The sequence below is a fragment of the Pimephales promelas genome, chromosome 4 (genome assembly GCF_988280905.1).
Source record: "Pimephales promelas chromosome 4, fPimPro1.hap1.1, whole genome shotgun sequence".
In the NCBI taxonomy this organism is placed as follows: domain Eukaryota; kingdom Metazoa; phylum Chordata; class Actinopteri; order Cypriniformes; family Leuciscidae; genus Pimephales; species Pimephales promelas.
Genome location: NC_142772.1, coordinates 15,373,915 through 15,389,970, shown reverse-complemented (window position 1 = coordinate 15,389,970; position 16,056 = coordinate 15,373,915). Strand labels below are relative to the sequence as shown.

Sequence of the window (16,056 nt, the reverse complement as noted above, 5' to 3'; positions counted from 1 at the left end):
TGAAGTCCGCCATTTTGAATTTGGCGACCGATTTGGAACGATTTACACACTCCGTACTTTAACGAACTCCTCCTAGGGATTTAGTCGGATCAACTTCAAATTTCTGCTGTACCTTCTAAAGGCATTGACGATGTAAAGTTGTGCTATCTGCGTGAAATTTTACACATTTGACAAGAGTCCCGCCCTGAACAAATCTACATGCCGACATTCACCCACAGTCATAGCGCCACCTAGTGGCAACAGGAAGTGTCCTTTAACGAAGCAGCCCCCGTCGCATGTTTGAGCGACATGTACGAAATTTCTGTGGTACATCTTCCATGTCCAGACGCACAAAAAAGTCTCTTGGAGCAATGCCCTAAACTCAACAGGAAGTAGGCCATTTCAAATTTTACCGCCATTTTTGGATGATTTACTCATTACGTACTTTAACGAACTCCTCCTAGCGATTTAGTCGGATCGACTAAAATTTCTGTTGTGCCTTCTAAAGGCATTGACGATGTAAAGTTGTGCTATCTGCATGTTTTCGTCGATGGGCGTGTCCGTGGCGTCGATGATTCGCCATGAAAGAGGAAGTTGTAGTAACTTGGCTGTAATTGCCCAGATCTGCACCAAATTTTACACATTTGACAAGAGTCCCGCTCTGAACAAATCTACATGCCGACATTCACCCTAAGTCATAGCGCCACCAGCTGGCAACAGGAAGTGACCTTTAACGAAGCAGCGAAAAATTTCACAGCCACACCGGCTGAGCCGCAGAATATGCAACGCGGCCGCCTCACACCCCAACGTGCTACAGGTGCGAGGGCCCGCCCATCGCTGCTTGCAGCTTTAATATTTATATAGTTTTTTTAATATTATTATTATTAAAGAATGTCAATGTTAGACATGAGTCTGGGAAAGTTCTTCTAAGTGTCACTTATTTTCCTATTTAAAATGGAAAATTGTTGGGAAAAAGTATTTGCAACCCTCATTTTCATCTATGAGAAAATAATCAGATTTTGACAGAACACATCAAAACATCTGTAACTGGTGAGAGCTGTGACACAATGTATATTGCACATGCTCTTCACGCGTTGAACTTTGGTGCTCACATAGCTGATGCAGGTTTGAGTCTGCAAGATATCCTGAAACTAGAAACAAACAAGCTAAAGTCAGTCTTTGAATTTAGGGATTTTATTAGTAATGATCCACTGACATTTTGGTCCACCATATATTACACTAATAGAATGCTAATAGAGGGTTAATTTAAAATTAGCAGTTGTGATTCGTTTTCATTAAGGTGAAATACTATTTATTAGTGGTGCTTGCTTTTTCACAAAAAAAAGAAAAAAAAACTTGCTTTTTTTTTATAGACAAGTGTTAAATCTCAGCAAACTTCCCACATATTTTGTGTTATGGACATGAACAATATCTCAAATTTGGGTGGAGGAAAGGTGTGCCATAATTTGGTGGATGATAAGATTGATAAGATGGGGGAAATAAAATATTGACTTCCGCTGAAAGGGAAGTATAATACATCTATTTTATACAATAGCGTTCAAAAGTTTGGGTTCAGTAAGATTTTTTAAAGCAATTAATACTTGTATTCAGCAAGGACACATTAAATTGACCAAAAGTTACAAGAAAGACAGTGTTACAGAATTTCTATTTTAAATAAATGATGTTCTTTTGAACAATCCATTCATCAAAGAAGCTATATACACTCACCTAAAGGATTATTAGGAACACCATACTAATACTGTGTTTGACCCCCTTTCGCCTTAATTCTATGTGGCATTGAATCAACAAGGTGCTGAAAGCATTCTTTAGAAATGTTGGCCCATATTGATAGGATAGCATCTTGCAGTTGATGGAGATTTGTGGTATGCACATCCAGGGCACGAAGCTCACGTTCCATCACATCCAAGATGCTCTATTGGGTTGAGATCTGGTGACTGGGGGCCATTTTAGTACAGTGAACTCATCGTCATGTTCAAGAAGCCAATTTGAAATGATTCGAGCTTTGTGACATGGTGCATTATCCTGCTGGAAGTAGCCATCAGAGGATGGGTACATGGTGGCCATAAAGGGATGGACATGGTCAGAAACAATGCTCAGGCCGTGGCATTTAAACGATGCCCAATTGGCACTAAGGGGCCTAAAGTGTGCCAAGAAAACAAACCCCACACCATTACACCACCACGACCAGCCTGCACAGTGGTAACAAGGCATGATGGATCCATGTTCTCATTCTGTTTACGCCATATTCTGACTCTACCATCTGAATGTCTCAACAGAAATCGATACTCATCAGACCAGGCAACATTTTTCCAGTCTTCAACTGTCCAATTTTGGTGAGCTCTTGCAAATTGTAGCCTCTTTTTCTTATTTGTAGTGGAGATGAGTGGTACCCGGTGGAGTCTTCTGCTGTTGTAGCCCATCAACCTCAAGGTTGTGCGTGTTGTGGCTTCACAAATGCTTTGCTGCATACCTCGGTTGTAACGAGTGGTTATTTCAGTCAAAGTTGCTCTTCTATCAGCTTGAATCAGTCAGCCCATTCTCCTCTGACCTCTAGCATCGACAAGGCATTTTCCCCAATACTGGATGTTTATACTGGATGTTTTTCCCTGTTCACACCATTCTTTGTAAACCCTAGAAATAGGTGTGTGTGAAAATCCAACCATGCCACACTGTAAATTGCTTAAATCACCTTTCTTTCCCATTCTGGCATTCAGTTTGGAGTTCATGAGATTGTCTTGACCAGGACCACACCCCTAAATGCATTGAAGCAACTGCCATGTGATTGGTTGATTAGATAATTGCATTAATGAGAAATCGAACAGGTGTTTCTAATAATCCTTTAGGGCAGTGTATATATTATATTAAGCAGAAAACTATTTTCAACATTGATTATAATAAAAAAAGAAAAATCTTGAGGACCAAATCAGCATATTAGAATAATTTCTGAAGGATCATGCGACACTGATGACAAAGCTGAAATTTCAAAGGAATAGATTACATTTAAAATTCAGATATTTTAAACTGTGGTTTACTCTATTACTTTTTTTTATTAGCTGCGTTTCCACTGCCGGGCTAGGGCCGGGCCAGAGCTAACAGCGAGCCGAGCCGAGCTAGTGGCCTCGGGCCTCAAGCACCGGACTTGCGTTTCCACTGCCGGGTCAGTAGCCCCACAGCGTTGCCTTAAACCCCGCCCCTAACACGCCTTTCTGGATCAAACGTCATACAACCTAACCCATTTCAGCGGGTATTATGAATTAATTTATTTTTTAAATTAGGAAGATAGCATAACTCACTTGCCGTGGCTGCAATTGTGTCCGGATTGTCTCGCGAGTCGCCACTAATAATAACAGAGGGGGACGGGTGAGGGACTGTTTCTTCACACGGCGTCAAATTGACGTCGTAACGTTACCCTTTCTTCTGCCCAAATGCTCAGAAGAGCTTTGGTATCCTCGACAGACCAGTACAGGCGATTCTCCATTTCAAGCAGCGATTTTTTTTTTTTTGCGCGATATAAAAAGTAGGGCTGCACGTTTTCGAGTTTTTCATTAACCGTTCACCGAGGCCCTTTTCATTTTTAACACCTTTAATAACTGGTTGGATCCCATTTGAAACGAAATTAATTATAGAAATAAAACCCAGTAAGTACGGAGCAGTTAAAGCCGCATTTACATCACCCTTCAAACTGAAATTGGCAATTGAAAATAAGCACATTGGAAACACGTCCATTTCTCAAAAACTCTGTCCTCAAATAATAATAATAATCATTATTGTAACATTTTATTAGTCTGCATATGTAGAAGACGCCTTTATCCAATAACAAAGCACAAATAAACACAATATTTTTGACGCATATCCAGTGTGTGTTTAACTGCAGTTCTTTCAGTGGAAACAACTTAAAATACTCTTTCATTTCTGGTCATACAGAAAATAATAATACATTATTCGCAAATACATTTATTTGCGTAAACCCACAATAACAAGAAAACGTTGTGCTTTAACAATCAGGCTCATCTCCGTGAACTGAAGCGCGAGAACTGAAACAGCCACCGCATTCGAATTTGTTCGTTTTAAATTGGACATTAAAGCTTTAGTCTGCAGCCTTTGTAGACTAAAGCTTTAAATGTCCAAAATGTCCAATTTAAAACAAACAAATTCTAATCGAAAGCCAATATCTTCTGACTATGTAATTATGTAGCTAATTAATTTCTCTCTAAATGTGCATCCGGAGATGGAGATATGTTTTTAGTCGAAAATGATTTAGAAAACAATAGTTTATTAATAAACAATTAATGCCTCATTATTTTATATTATTTTATTATCAGGCACATTTAGCCTATTATAGCCTATAAATCACCTATAAATCCCATTTCTGTAGGCTGTGGTTACGGCTCTTCTCATTCAGCACTGCGGGGAAAATGTCATTTCCAGGTTCTAATTTGGCCTCAGAAAACCAGTAAAATATATATATTTTTCATATTAATTTGTCAAATATTTTAAATGTTTAAAGGGGCAAAAAAATCTAACAAATATCTGAAAATTCGTCGATATGTAGCCTATATATAGCCTATATATTTTTGCGCAGCATAGACCTACAGTTCAAATGAACATTTTGGTGTTCAACTTTGCGTTTTACAAAAGACAACAACCGTTAATTTTTCATTTTGCAATACAACAATTCACCATGACGTCACAACAATAATAGACGTTCTTCCGGGTGGCAAACCCGAAGCGTCCCTATGGCAACACTAGTAAATTGCATGGAGGGAGACACACCGCCGGCAGAAGCTTAATCTACATTTCAACAGTTGATTCAAGAACAGACGTGGTGGAAATTCAGACATAGTTAACATGATCATTAAAGCTTAGATTCTTTGATCTAGAGACGTGCACTCCCAACGCACTAGACCGCGGCGCGGGACTAGATCTGATGGCTGAGTGCGGGCGGTAATGAACTCTGTGTGTGCGGATTGCAGGAAAATAAAACGATTCGCGGGACTCCCGCAAACTAGAAATATCTATGAATAAAACAAATAAAAACTAATACATTTGTATTCATCTGTTGCAGAAAAGCAACAAGAACAACTAAAACAAAATAGAAATGACTTACATGGCAGAGTTTCTTTTTATAACGTGACTGCAGCGATGGGCGATGTAGCCAATCACAGACATATGTGTTGATTTATTGAACGCATTGGCCAATCAGAAGCATTTACGATGAAGAAGCATTTACTCACCGCTCAAAAGAAAGTAACATAGAAAGCAGAGCCATGTGGCTCTGATAGAAAGTAATAGAAATAACTAAGTTAGTTGAGAACGTCAGTTATATAACGACCCACGTATTAAAATGGTTGGGTTTAATTTGGGCTCAGGCTCATAATTAGAAGACGACATGCACTTTTACTCGCTTTAACCTCCTCACCCACAGGTTCTGCTGGATAGATTTACTTTTTTCTGAAGGAAATCGATAAAAAAACCTACACCTTTTGCTGTATATCTGGTGGCGCAACCCCAAACACAACATATTTTCGCCATAGATTCAACTTTGATCAACAACAATGATTTTAACTGTGTAATTGTTCAGTTGCCGGCTGGATCTCTTCAGTTAGTCAATGGAAGCCGCTCGCGTTCTGCCACCCGGAAGTATCGCGGTGCCTATTGTTTACAAACATTCTGAAATGCCCTATTAGGCCAACGGATTAAATGGGGAAACGAATAAACACAAAAAGTAGACCGTTTGGACATAATACGAGGCAGAGTTCTTTTTTAAAATTCATAAAAGATACAAGGAATAGCCTACTAGACAAAACCTCAAAGAAATGCCACAATCAAGACCTCGGAGCAGAAATGAGGGAGTCTCTTTCCCTGCCATTAATGCTTGGATAACACGCACGTCCATAAATAGGCTAATAATAATGTCTAGTGCGGTGGCTGATAGACTACCAACGTCCGTTGCCATTATTTTTGGAATGACTTATCGCGAAAGGAAAAAAAGATGTTTTAGTCGCATAACATCGTTAATGGAAACGCTGTCATTTCACAATATTTTTTTATTGACATTCACAAAAAAAAAACCAAAAGTTTTGTGCAAATATGTATTGACGCCACTTAACCGAGCAAAAAGGTTTCACTCGGTTATGCACTTTTAAACATGGACACCCCTAATAAAAAGTGAAATGTGCATCTTGCTTCAGATCATAACGTTCCATCACCGATAAACTCCGCCTTTTACCTTGAGCACGCTTCTAGCACGAGCTGGCCTGCTCTGGCCCAAGGTATTCGACGGGCCAGAAATCCTGGCCGTTGGCCCTGAGGAAGCCCCGATCAAGCCCCGGAAGTGACAGTGGAAACGCGACTGGCCCTGGCACGCACTAGCACGGCCCGGCCCTGGCCCGGCAGTGGAAACGCGGCTATTGATACTGTATAACTGTATTTTTGATACGTGGTGAGCATTACCGAGAACACGTCCCGTAAATCTAGATGTACTTGGTACATCATAAGAAGGATGGCGTCTACGCTAAAATTAGTCTCTCTGTTTATCCCAAGGGACCCTCTATGGTGGACCTGCGCCTGGACCCATCCCAACTCATCCTTAAGTGCCGGCCTCATCGACACGACAGCCATCGGCACTGATCCTCAATAACTCGTGGTTCTTTTGGTTCCTTGCCACTGTTGCCTTGGCTTTTGGCGTGCTTAGTTGGGAACATTTAATATTTAACAATATTATTGATCTGTGTTGTATTATTTTCATGTTTTTACTGTGAAGCTGCTTTGATACAATCTGTATTGTAAAAAACGCTATATAAATAAAGGTGACTTGTCATTAAAAAAAATCAACAAATAACAATTTATTTTAAGGTGACAGTTACACTTTACTACATGTACTTGCTATAGTAATAACAGTAAATTATGCATAATTACAAGTAACTAATTATGTTATTATGCCCTAAATCAACCCGTAACCGTAATTGAATTAATATAACTCAGTACTTACTTGGGACTTGGGTACAATTCAACTATGTCACCTTAAAATAAAATGTAACCAAAACAATCTTACTGACCTCAAACTTTTAAACATTGATGTAAGAGAGACAAAGAGAGAGAGATAGATACGGGCAGAGATCTATGGATATACCAAAATATATAAGATATTCTGACCACTTCAGGTCAGTCTAAAACTAAACACGTTTAGAAGCACAGACTTACACAATTTTTTTTTTTTTTTTTACAGTGCACCAAATGTATTGTGATAGAAATGTTATAAAGGGATAGTTGACCCAAACGAATAAAAATTCTATCAAAATGCACTCTTACACACTCTCGTATCTAAAAATGAAAAAGAAAAAATCAGACAGGTTTGGAATGACATGAGGGTAAGAAAATATTAACAGAAATTGTATTATAGGGTAACTGTCCCTTAATGGTACATTTATGGCCTGTGATCTCTGAATGTGAGTGTCCAAATATAGAGAATATGAAAAGATTGTGCTAATGATAGCCACAAAGTGAAGTAACTGCTGGTGAGGAGTGTGAGGAAGCATGGATGCTCTTATTGAAACACTAAACATCCCAAATCAAACTATAGAAAATGTGATGCCAAAGAGTCAAAATCACAGCAACAGTTGGTGAGTAAACATCTGTATTTGTGCAAAAACTGGCCCAGTTTCTGCCTTTACCTGAGGGATATCTGTCTCGACAATTGTGTTAGAACAGGGTAAAGATCATTAAAACCATACAGACTCACCGTTGCTACATATGACTGGTACAAACTAAGCAAAATGGAACTGAACAAACACTAACGCCACGTCGTGAAATGTTTTCATACTTTTCCACCTTCCTATTTTTAGCCATTGAGACAGAGCAAAAGCCATCAGAGGAAGAGAGAAGTGTTGTCTTGTCTCTTTACCTCTCAGCCGGTCTCTCTCTCACCTTAAACGTCATGAGTTCCATTGGGGTGAATGGACAGTCCAAGTCCATCTCATTGTCAAACAAATCTTCATCCTCCAGAACTTTGTCCAAAAGACCTAGCACCTCATCCTCAACCTCCTCCATGCTGGCGGCTGGTCCCCCTCTCTCCTCTCCCTGCGTTTCAATTACTGCCTTCCTTCCTTTCAAGTTTTGACAAGCCGCTTGTGACAGTTCAATGCCTACACTGGAATTCTATCTCTTCTGCCAACTGAGGGGTTTTTTTTCTCTCTCTCACTGGAACGGTAACATGTCCTCCCTCTCACACAAACACAGAAAGAGCTACTTGCTTCCTCTCTCTCGTATACACACACACACATCGAATGGCCCGCCTCTGCACTCTCTCTCCCTCTCTCTCACACACACACACACACACACACACACACACACAGACTTGAGCTAAACACGTCCCTCCCCCTGACCGCAGTTCTGTCTTCCTGGTGTGTGTCAATTCCGGGTGCCACGGGTTAAGAGACTGTCCACCATTTTCCTTTCTGGCCTTAAAGGGTCTCAACAAAGAGAGTATTTTTAACTCTCTTTGTTGTTCCCACTTTATTTTAAGTGTCTTTAACTACTATGTACAAACATTTAAAAGAATAATTGAATACAATGCATTTATTGTGTACATACATGTATTTAAAAAATAACTGCATGTGATTACAGATGCAATTCATTTCTGTAGGTATCTATAATTACACTGTTAACCAGGGCTGTGCAAAGACATATCCACTTGTGGCACCTTTAAACCTAACCATACACCCAAACCTGTCCCTAACCTTACCACCAAACCTGTCCCTAACCTTACCTGTATCCCACCACAATAACAACAAAACTGTTTTGCAATACAACACGTAAGTACATTGTACCTAACATTCATTCATTCATTCATTCATTCATTTTTATGTAAGTACATAGTGGCTAAGACACCTTATATAAAATGTGAACTTTTTGGGTTACACTTTATTTTATGGTGTCCGTGTTACAGTGTAATTAAGCATAATTTATTGTAACTACACTAACGCAGTGCAAATAAAGTTTTACCACTTTTTTTGGTTGTTCCTGTTTAATTCAAGCATTATAAAATGACTTAAAGGGATAGTTCACTTTGAAATGAATTTTTGATAAGTTTTAGCTTACCTCAAGGGCATCCAAGATGTAGGTGTCTTTGTTTCCACAGTATTTTCAATTTTGACATTTTTCAGTCAAACCGGTGTTGTCTATCAGTCACTGGAGGCTAAGGGGGCCCACCAAAAAGCACAGAGAAGTCAAAATTAAACATGACTGGTAAATGTAAGTACACATTGATGGCCTAAGACACGAAACGAGCGTTTTTTGTGGGAAAATGAACAGTATTTATATCGTTTTTACCTTGTGTAATCCAAGTGATCTGAATCAGTTGTGCAATGTCCAACTGAACCGAACTGAATCAGTTCAATGTTACGCCGGAAGTGAACGCTTGCGTATGACATCACTCAATATTTACACAGAGATTTCGGAAGTTTTACCTTTTACTGAACATATTTAGATACCGAAATTGTCTTCCATTGCGGTTTCCCGTATATCTAAATATGTTTAGTGAAAGGTAAAACTTACGAAATCTCTGTATAAACAAAGAGTGACGTAGGCGCGCAAGCGATCACTTCCAGCGCATGCGCAGACCGAAGCGCCCGTGCTGTCAGATCATTTTGTCATGGCTATGATTACAAGAGGTAAAACGACATAAATACTGTTCGTTTTCTCACACAAATCGCTCGTTTCGTGTCTTAGGCCATCAATGTGTACTTACATGTACGAGTCATTAAATCATGTTTAATTTTGACTTCTCTGTACATGCTCTTTGAGGTGAACCGATTGAGGACCCCCTTCACCTCCAGTGTATGACTGACAGACAACAACGGTTTGACCAAAAAATGTCAAAATTGAAAATGCTGTGGAAACAAAGACACCTACATCTTGGATCCTCTTGAGGTAAGCTAAAACATATCAAAAATTAATTTCAAAGTGAACTATCCCTTTAAACCTGAAAGAGTTTAATAGCAGGTTTAATCACTGATTCATCTCAAGACTGTAGGGTCAACCTATACTCTTAAAAATAAAGGTTCCAAAACTGGGTTTTCACAGTGATGCCAAAGAACCATTTTTGGTTCTCCAAACAGGGCTCCATGCAGACTGCGACCAAATGGTCGCATTTTTTTACCATTTTTCCAGCCGATGACGATGTGATTAAATTTAGTTAGAGGTCACACTGGTGACACCACCACGTTGCCCAATTGATAAGAACCGCTATTTCTGTTGCATATGAGAAACATAAAATAGCATATAACAAGAAAATGAAACAAAACCACGCTACTTGTTTAAGCTGCATTGCACAGACCATGTATATGCTCTGACTAATATTAGACAGCACAGCGCAAGCTCAGAACAGGTACTCTTGGGCCAATCTCGAGTATGTGACACCATTACTACAAAGCACTGGGAGAATGAATATTAAAATAAAATATAGAATAATTTATATTATTCGCATGTATTTATATGCATTACTATTCGTACAACCTTTAGAGAGTAAAATTCAAGCACTTTTTAAGGGCTTTAGAGTGCTTCACACTTTTTCGGGCACTTCAAAGGTCTAAATATTATCCAATTTTAATGTTATTTTAATGATGATTTGTCATTTGTCGTGATTTGTCAACTTTTGAAACTAAAAATTCATAGATGTAGGAAAACTAACACTTATTTAAAAAGCCATAAAATTACAACTAACCAGTAGATGGACTGAGGAGCACTTATTGACTTATTAGTCATTTCAACCAGTGGTTGAACGACTTCACATAAATGTAGACTTAAAAAAAAATCCTAAATCGAGCCGACGTCTACTAGTCGCTGATTATGTCAACATGCCTATCAACATGTCAAACAATTTATCATTCCTGACAAACTCAGTTAACGTTGCGTGATTATTAGAATCATTTAAAATTCCATGATGATGATGCCACTAATTGGCATCATCATCATGGAATTGCATTTGAAAAATTGATGGTAATCCTTGAACAAAAGTCATTAGGGGAATCCCTGATAATTTATCTAGAGTTCAAAAGAGGAACTAGAACCGAGCAAGACGACAAATGATTGCATAATACTTCGGCTTCTCTTTTTCTCACAGAACCTGTATACGCTGGTTGACAAAACATTACCATCAATGGGAACTGATATAAATGAATGGTACACTTAATCTATCATTCCTTTAATGTTGTAAGACGAGTCTGTAGAAACAGGCCTCTGATGATGTCTCTGATGGTTATATAAGGCTCTCAGAGCTCCTCACAACACTGCCCACAATATCAGACCCTCTGAGAGGCTCTAATGAAAGCGAGGGAGGAAGCAGAGAAAACACAGCACATTTTTAATAAGCCATTTGCCTATGTCCTTCTCCACGCTTGACTTCACCTGCAGTCAAGCTCACAGGGGCATGTGATTGCTTTGTTTTCTATATCATGTATAGATAGTTACCAAGGCATGCTAGAGTTAATTTAAGGCTAAAGAGATGAGAGGTTTTGATTTATTTATTTATCAAATCCAGCTTGTTTGCTGGATTTGGAAAAAAAAACAAAAAAACTGTCAAACAGATCAAATAGAATAAGTGGGAACACCAGCTGGAGTGCCCCTGAGAGTCACCAGAGGGCACTCCACACCAGACTGATCACTTCACAAAACTACAATTCCCATAATGCTTCTTACCTGGGACTGATTAAACAAACACCTGCAGCTCATCCACACTCACCCATATAAACCCTGTTCACTCTCAAGTTCATTGCGAACTATTACATTGCAACTGCTTGTAATCTCTGAGCATTTTCTACAATTCCTCTGATCTGTTTATTGACCTCGGATTGTTTTCTCGTTTCTGCCTGTTTGCTGCCTGTCCTGAACTTCTGCCTGTTCTGACGTTCTTTCATTAAAAACTGCAATTGGATCTCACTGAGTCTTCCAGTTCGTAACAATAAGTCTTCTTTGTGATAATTTTATTTGCGGTACATAACAGTGACTAACGTTTCGATGTAAAGTTACATCTTCATTCCATCAGGACTCTGATGAAGATGTAACTTTACATCGAAATGTTAGTCACTCTTATGTACCGCAAATAAATTTATTACAAAGAAGACGTATAAATTTATTACAAAGAAGACAAATAAATGTATTACAAAGAAGTGTTGCACCAGTGCGGTTCTCCTTTTCTGCCTCGTCTTGTCCTGCCCTGGTTGCACCGGATTGTTTGGGGATTACAGAAGCGCAGCGAGCCTTCCTTTTCATTTGGAGATAAAATAGTATAGTTTACTTTATTTACTTGTATTAATAGCAAAATAATTTATTTTATCTATTATTTATTGTATACTTTATTTTATAATCATGTTTTCATCATGCAATACATTTGTTTTATTGCAATGTAGAATAAACTTTCAAATATGTGATATTCCTATATCAGGTTTCACAGCCTATATTTGTTCAGTATGAACAGAACTATAAAAAGGCACAAACACTGTAAGGCAGCACTTAATCTGCTCTACCACTAGATGGAGATGCTGTCGTAAAAGCTTGAGCCTGGTCAAACACATCACTATCAATTCCAACACTGTAACACTGATTATCTGTCACACAATGGTAATAGTCATGCATGTTCAAAATGAGCATAAATACATGTGACAAACACATACACCTCAATGTCAATTTAATCTCTGAACTGCACATTATAAATGGCCAAACACATTCATCGCCTATTGAAATAGCCAATCCATGTCCATCTGATTGGAATATTTTTGAATATTTAACCCTTGGATTAGAAATAGTGTTTGTGTTATCATTGTGTTAAATAAATGACAATTGGTTTGGTATTTTTTATCTTTAATATATAAACTTACTTTTCTATCAGCCAAATACCTTTGATGTAAAATATTTACATGAATTATTCCCTAAGATTTTAAATGAATATTTCAATGATTAAATAAAGCATTCACATTTCCACGGATCTCTTATGTTACGCATGCAGGCAAATTAATAAAATATTTAAAATATTTTTTTTGTATGTTTTATTTGGAATTTTATTTTAAAATTATTTATTTTAATTTTACATTTTATAATTGAAAACTTAGCTAGGGTTACACTTAGCTAGAAAACAAACTAGGGTTCTTGAGATAACTGCAGCGAGTTGATGAAATATATTTTGAAAAACACTCAACTAACGCAACACAATTTTAAAGTGAGACTTCATAGTAATATTAATTCTGTATTCTTGTAGTTTCATTCAGTTTTTTTTGGATATGTTCCATTAACTATGGCTTCTATGGATTGTTTTAGGCATTAAGACACTGCATTATATCAGTATGTTATGCTGAGATACACCAGGTAAGAATGGCAAAGCATTTATTTCATTGCCTGAAGCTATGAAAGTGATATGGAAAAACCACCACAACATTATTTGTCATGTCAATAAGCCCACCCAAGTGAAAGTGAAAGACATTTACAACAAAGGCTGTTCAGTTTAAACACTGTTCTATTTTAATGCACTGCTTTCATTAAAGCACTTGCTCACAGATTAAACCGATCAGAGATCGCACTGCAATATAATTGTGATTCAATATTATTATTGTAATGTGCATTGATACAATATATTTCCAATATTTTTATCAAATAAGCACAGCCTTGGTAGCCATGGAATCTTCCATCAAAAACATTAAAAAAAACTTAAAGACCTCAAACTTTTTAAAGGTAGAGTACATTTTTGGATGAACTATCACATTAAGCGCTTCAATAAAAACTATTCATTACAGCTGAACACGAAAACATAAAAAGCTCCATATTTCATAAGGATTTTGTATGATTTTCGTAAGAAAACTTAGTTTTAAAAAAGTAAGCATGAACACACCTAAACATAACCATCACTGGGATGTAAGCAGATCATATGGATATGTATGAATGAGATTGCACAATCAGCCAAAATATGAAAAAGTTACGAATTGCCTTGAAAGTGTGTTGAACAGACAGATTTACACGACCCCCTCTTGTTTTTAATCCAATATATAAATAGAAATAACATAGATTTCACTAATTAGCATTATGTTTGTTTACAATAACACCAGTAAGCCAGTTATTACAAAAAAACTGCTTAAGGGCCTGTTCACATATCGCGTCTTTTGCGTGCTCATCCACAGGGAGGTATCCACAGGTGTGGCGCATGCGCGAGCGGCGACACGGTCTCTTGCGCGTCTGTTAGCAGCGTTTTGTTTGTCTGTTTTTAGTAATTGTTTTCACAATCCATCAAAATCGACGACTAAAGTAAATTTTCCTTAGACAGATGAATGTTAAGGGCTCAGAATGAAGCCGAATTTAGTTATTTTGTTGGTGATTCTGATTACTTACGCCGCCGGTTACAATCACTACAGGCATAGTGGACAGGAAGCCCGAATCACCTACACACGAGACTTTCTGATCAATTTTAAATCCCCTGCAATACTTTATCCCTACGACACGTCGCTGTTACCACTGGAATGTGTCAGGGGTAATAACAATGTCAAAGCAAGGAAACGTGGCAGGAAAGGAGGAATCAGGGAACGGTTGAAAAGACAGCCCTACAGACAATCACTTCCATCTGTTATGTTCGGCAACGTCCAAAGCCTAAGGAATAAAGCAGATGAGTTGCGGGCCTGTTCACAGTACCTCACCGAATACCGGCAATCCTGTCTCATCTGTCTGACTGAAAGCTGGCTCACGGAGGCGGACCCTGACTCATCGGTCGATTTAGAGGGCTACACGCTGGTGAGGATGGACCGTAACCAGAACTCCGGGAAAAGGAAAGGTGGAGGTGTGTGCGTTTTTATTAACAATGCATACTGTAACCCTGGTCATATTACAATGAAGTATAATATTTGTACGAAGGATATTGAACTGTTTCCCTGCGCTTTCCCTAAGGCCTTACCACCTGCCTCGGGAGATACACCAAATTAGACTGTTTGTTGTGTATATTGCACCCTCCGCTGATACACTGGCCGCTGCCACCCTGATTCATGACCTTGTAACTAAAGCGGAGGAAGATACCCCTGACGCAGCTAATTTTGTGTTGGGTGATTTCAACTCATGCAGTTTAAAGGAATATTTACCCTCGTACCAACAATATGTCACCTGTCCTACGCGAAATAAAGCTTGCCTCGACCATTGTTATGGAAACATCCAGGACACGTTTTATTCTAAGGCATTGCCCGGTTTGGGGAACTCGGACCATAACATGATTAAACTGATGCCTGCATATGTGTCCCGACTACGGCGTGAGAGAACAAAAAAGGTGGAGGTTAAATGCTGGACTGCTGCTGCGACTGAGGCACTTCAGGATTGCCTGGAGTGCACCGATTGGAATGTAGTGACAGATGGGACTGATAACGTCAATGACGCAGTGTTTGCTATCTCTGGTTATGTACAATTCTGTGAGGACACAATCATCCCCACAAAGACTATTAAGATCTTCCCAAACAACAAGCCCTGGGTTACCCCAGAGTTAAAGCAACTCCTTAATGAGAAAAAGCGTGTGTTTAAATTAGGTGGAAGTAGAGAAGAAAAAAAAGATAGTACAGAAAAAGATTAAAAGTAAGATCTATGAATGTAAAGCAGCATATAAACACAAGTTAGAAACTTTTTTTAAAAATGATGCTAGGAGAGCTTGGCAGGGAGTCCAATCTATCACAGGATATAAGCCCAAGAAGCACCCGATGGTAGTAGAGAACAATTTTAATATGGCAAATCAATTGAATGATTTTTATTGTAGATTTGATAAATATGATTTTAAAGTTGAACAGAGTGAGGCCATCACAGCAGTGAAAGAGATGAAGGGTACGGGCATTCACATCTCTATTAATGAGGTTAAATCACATTTTAGATGTATAAACTCCCGTAAAGCCTGTGGTCCTGATGGTATCAGCTGCAGGACACTAAAGGTGTGTGCTGACCAGTTGGCACAGCCCTTCCAAAGGCTGTTCCGGCTGTCAATAGATACAGGTGTCATTCCCAGCCTATGGAAACAATCCCTAATAGTGCCTGTGCCCAAAAACAATA

At 38.6% G+C, this 16,056-nt stretch overlaps 1 protein-coding gene across 3 annotated transcripts in view; it reads right to left on the bottom strand.

Moving 5' to 3' along the window:
• abr (ABR activator of RhoGEF and GTPase) overlaps positions 1 to 16,056 on the bottom strand; it is a 490,118-nt gene that overhangs the window by 402,683 nt on the left and 71,379 nt on the right. Inside the window, exon 1 of one of the 3 annotated variants that reach the window (XM_039662202.2) lies at positions 7,927 to 8,283. The exons of the other annotated variants lie outside the window; for them this stretch is intronic. Within the exon in view, the coding sequence (XP_039518136.1) occupies positions 7,927 to 8,049 (123 nt within the window). The 5' untranslated portion in view covers positions 8,050 to 8,283. Of the gene's footprint in view, positions 1 to 7,926; positions 8,284 to 16,056 lie in introns of those variants that run through there. 3 annotated transcript variants of the gene reach the window in all.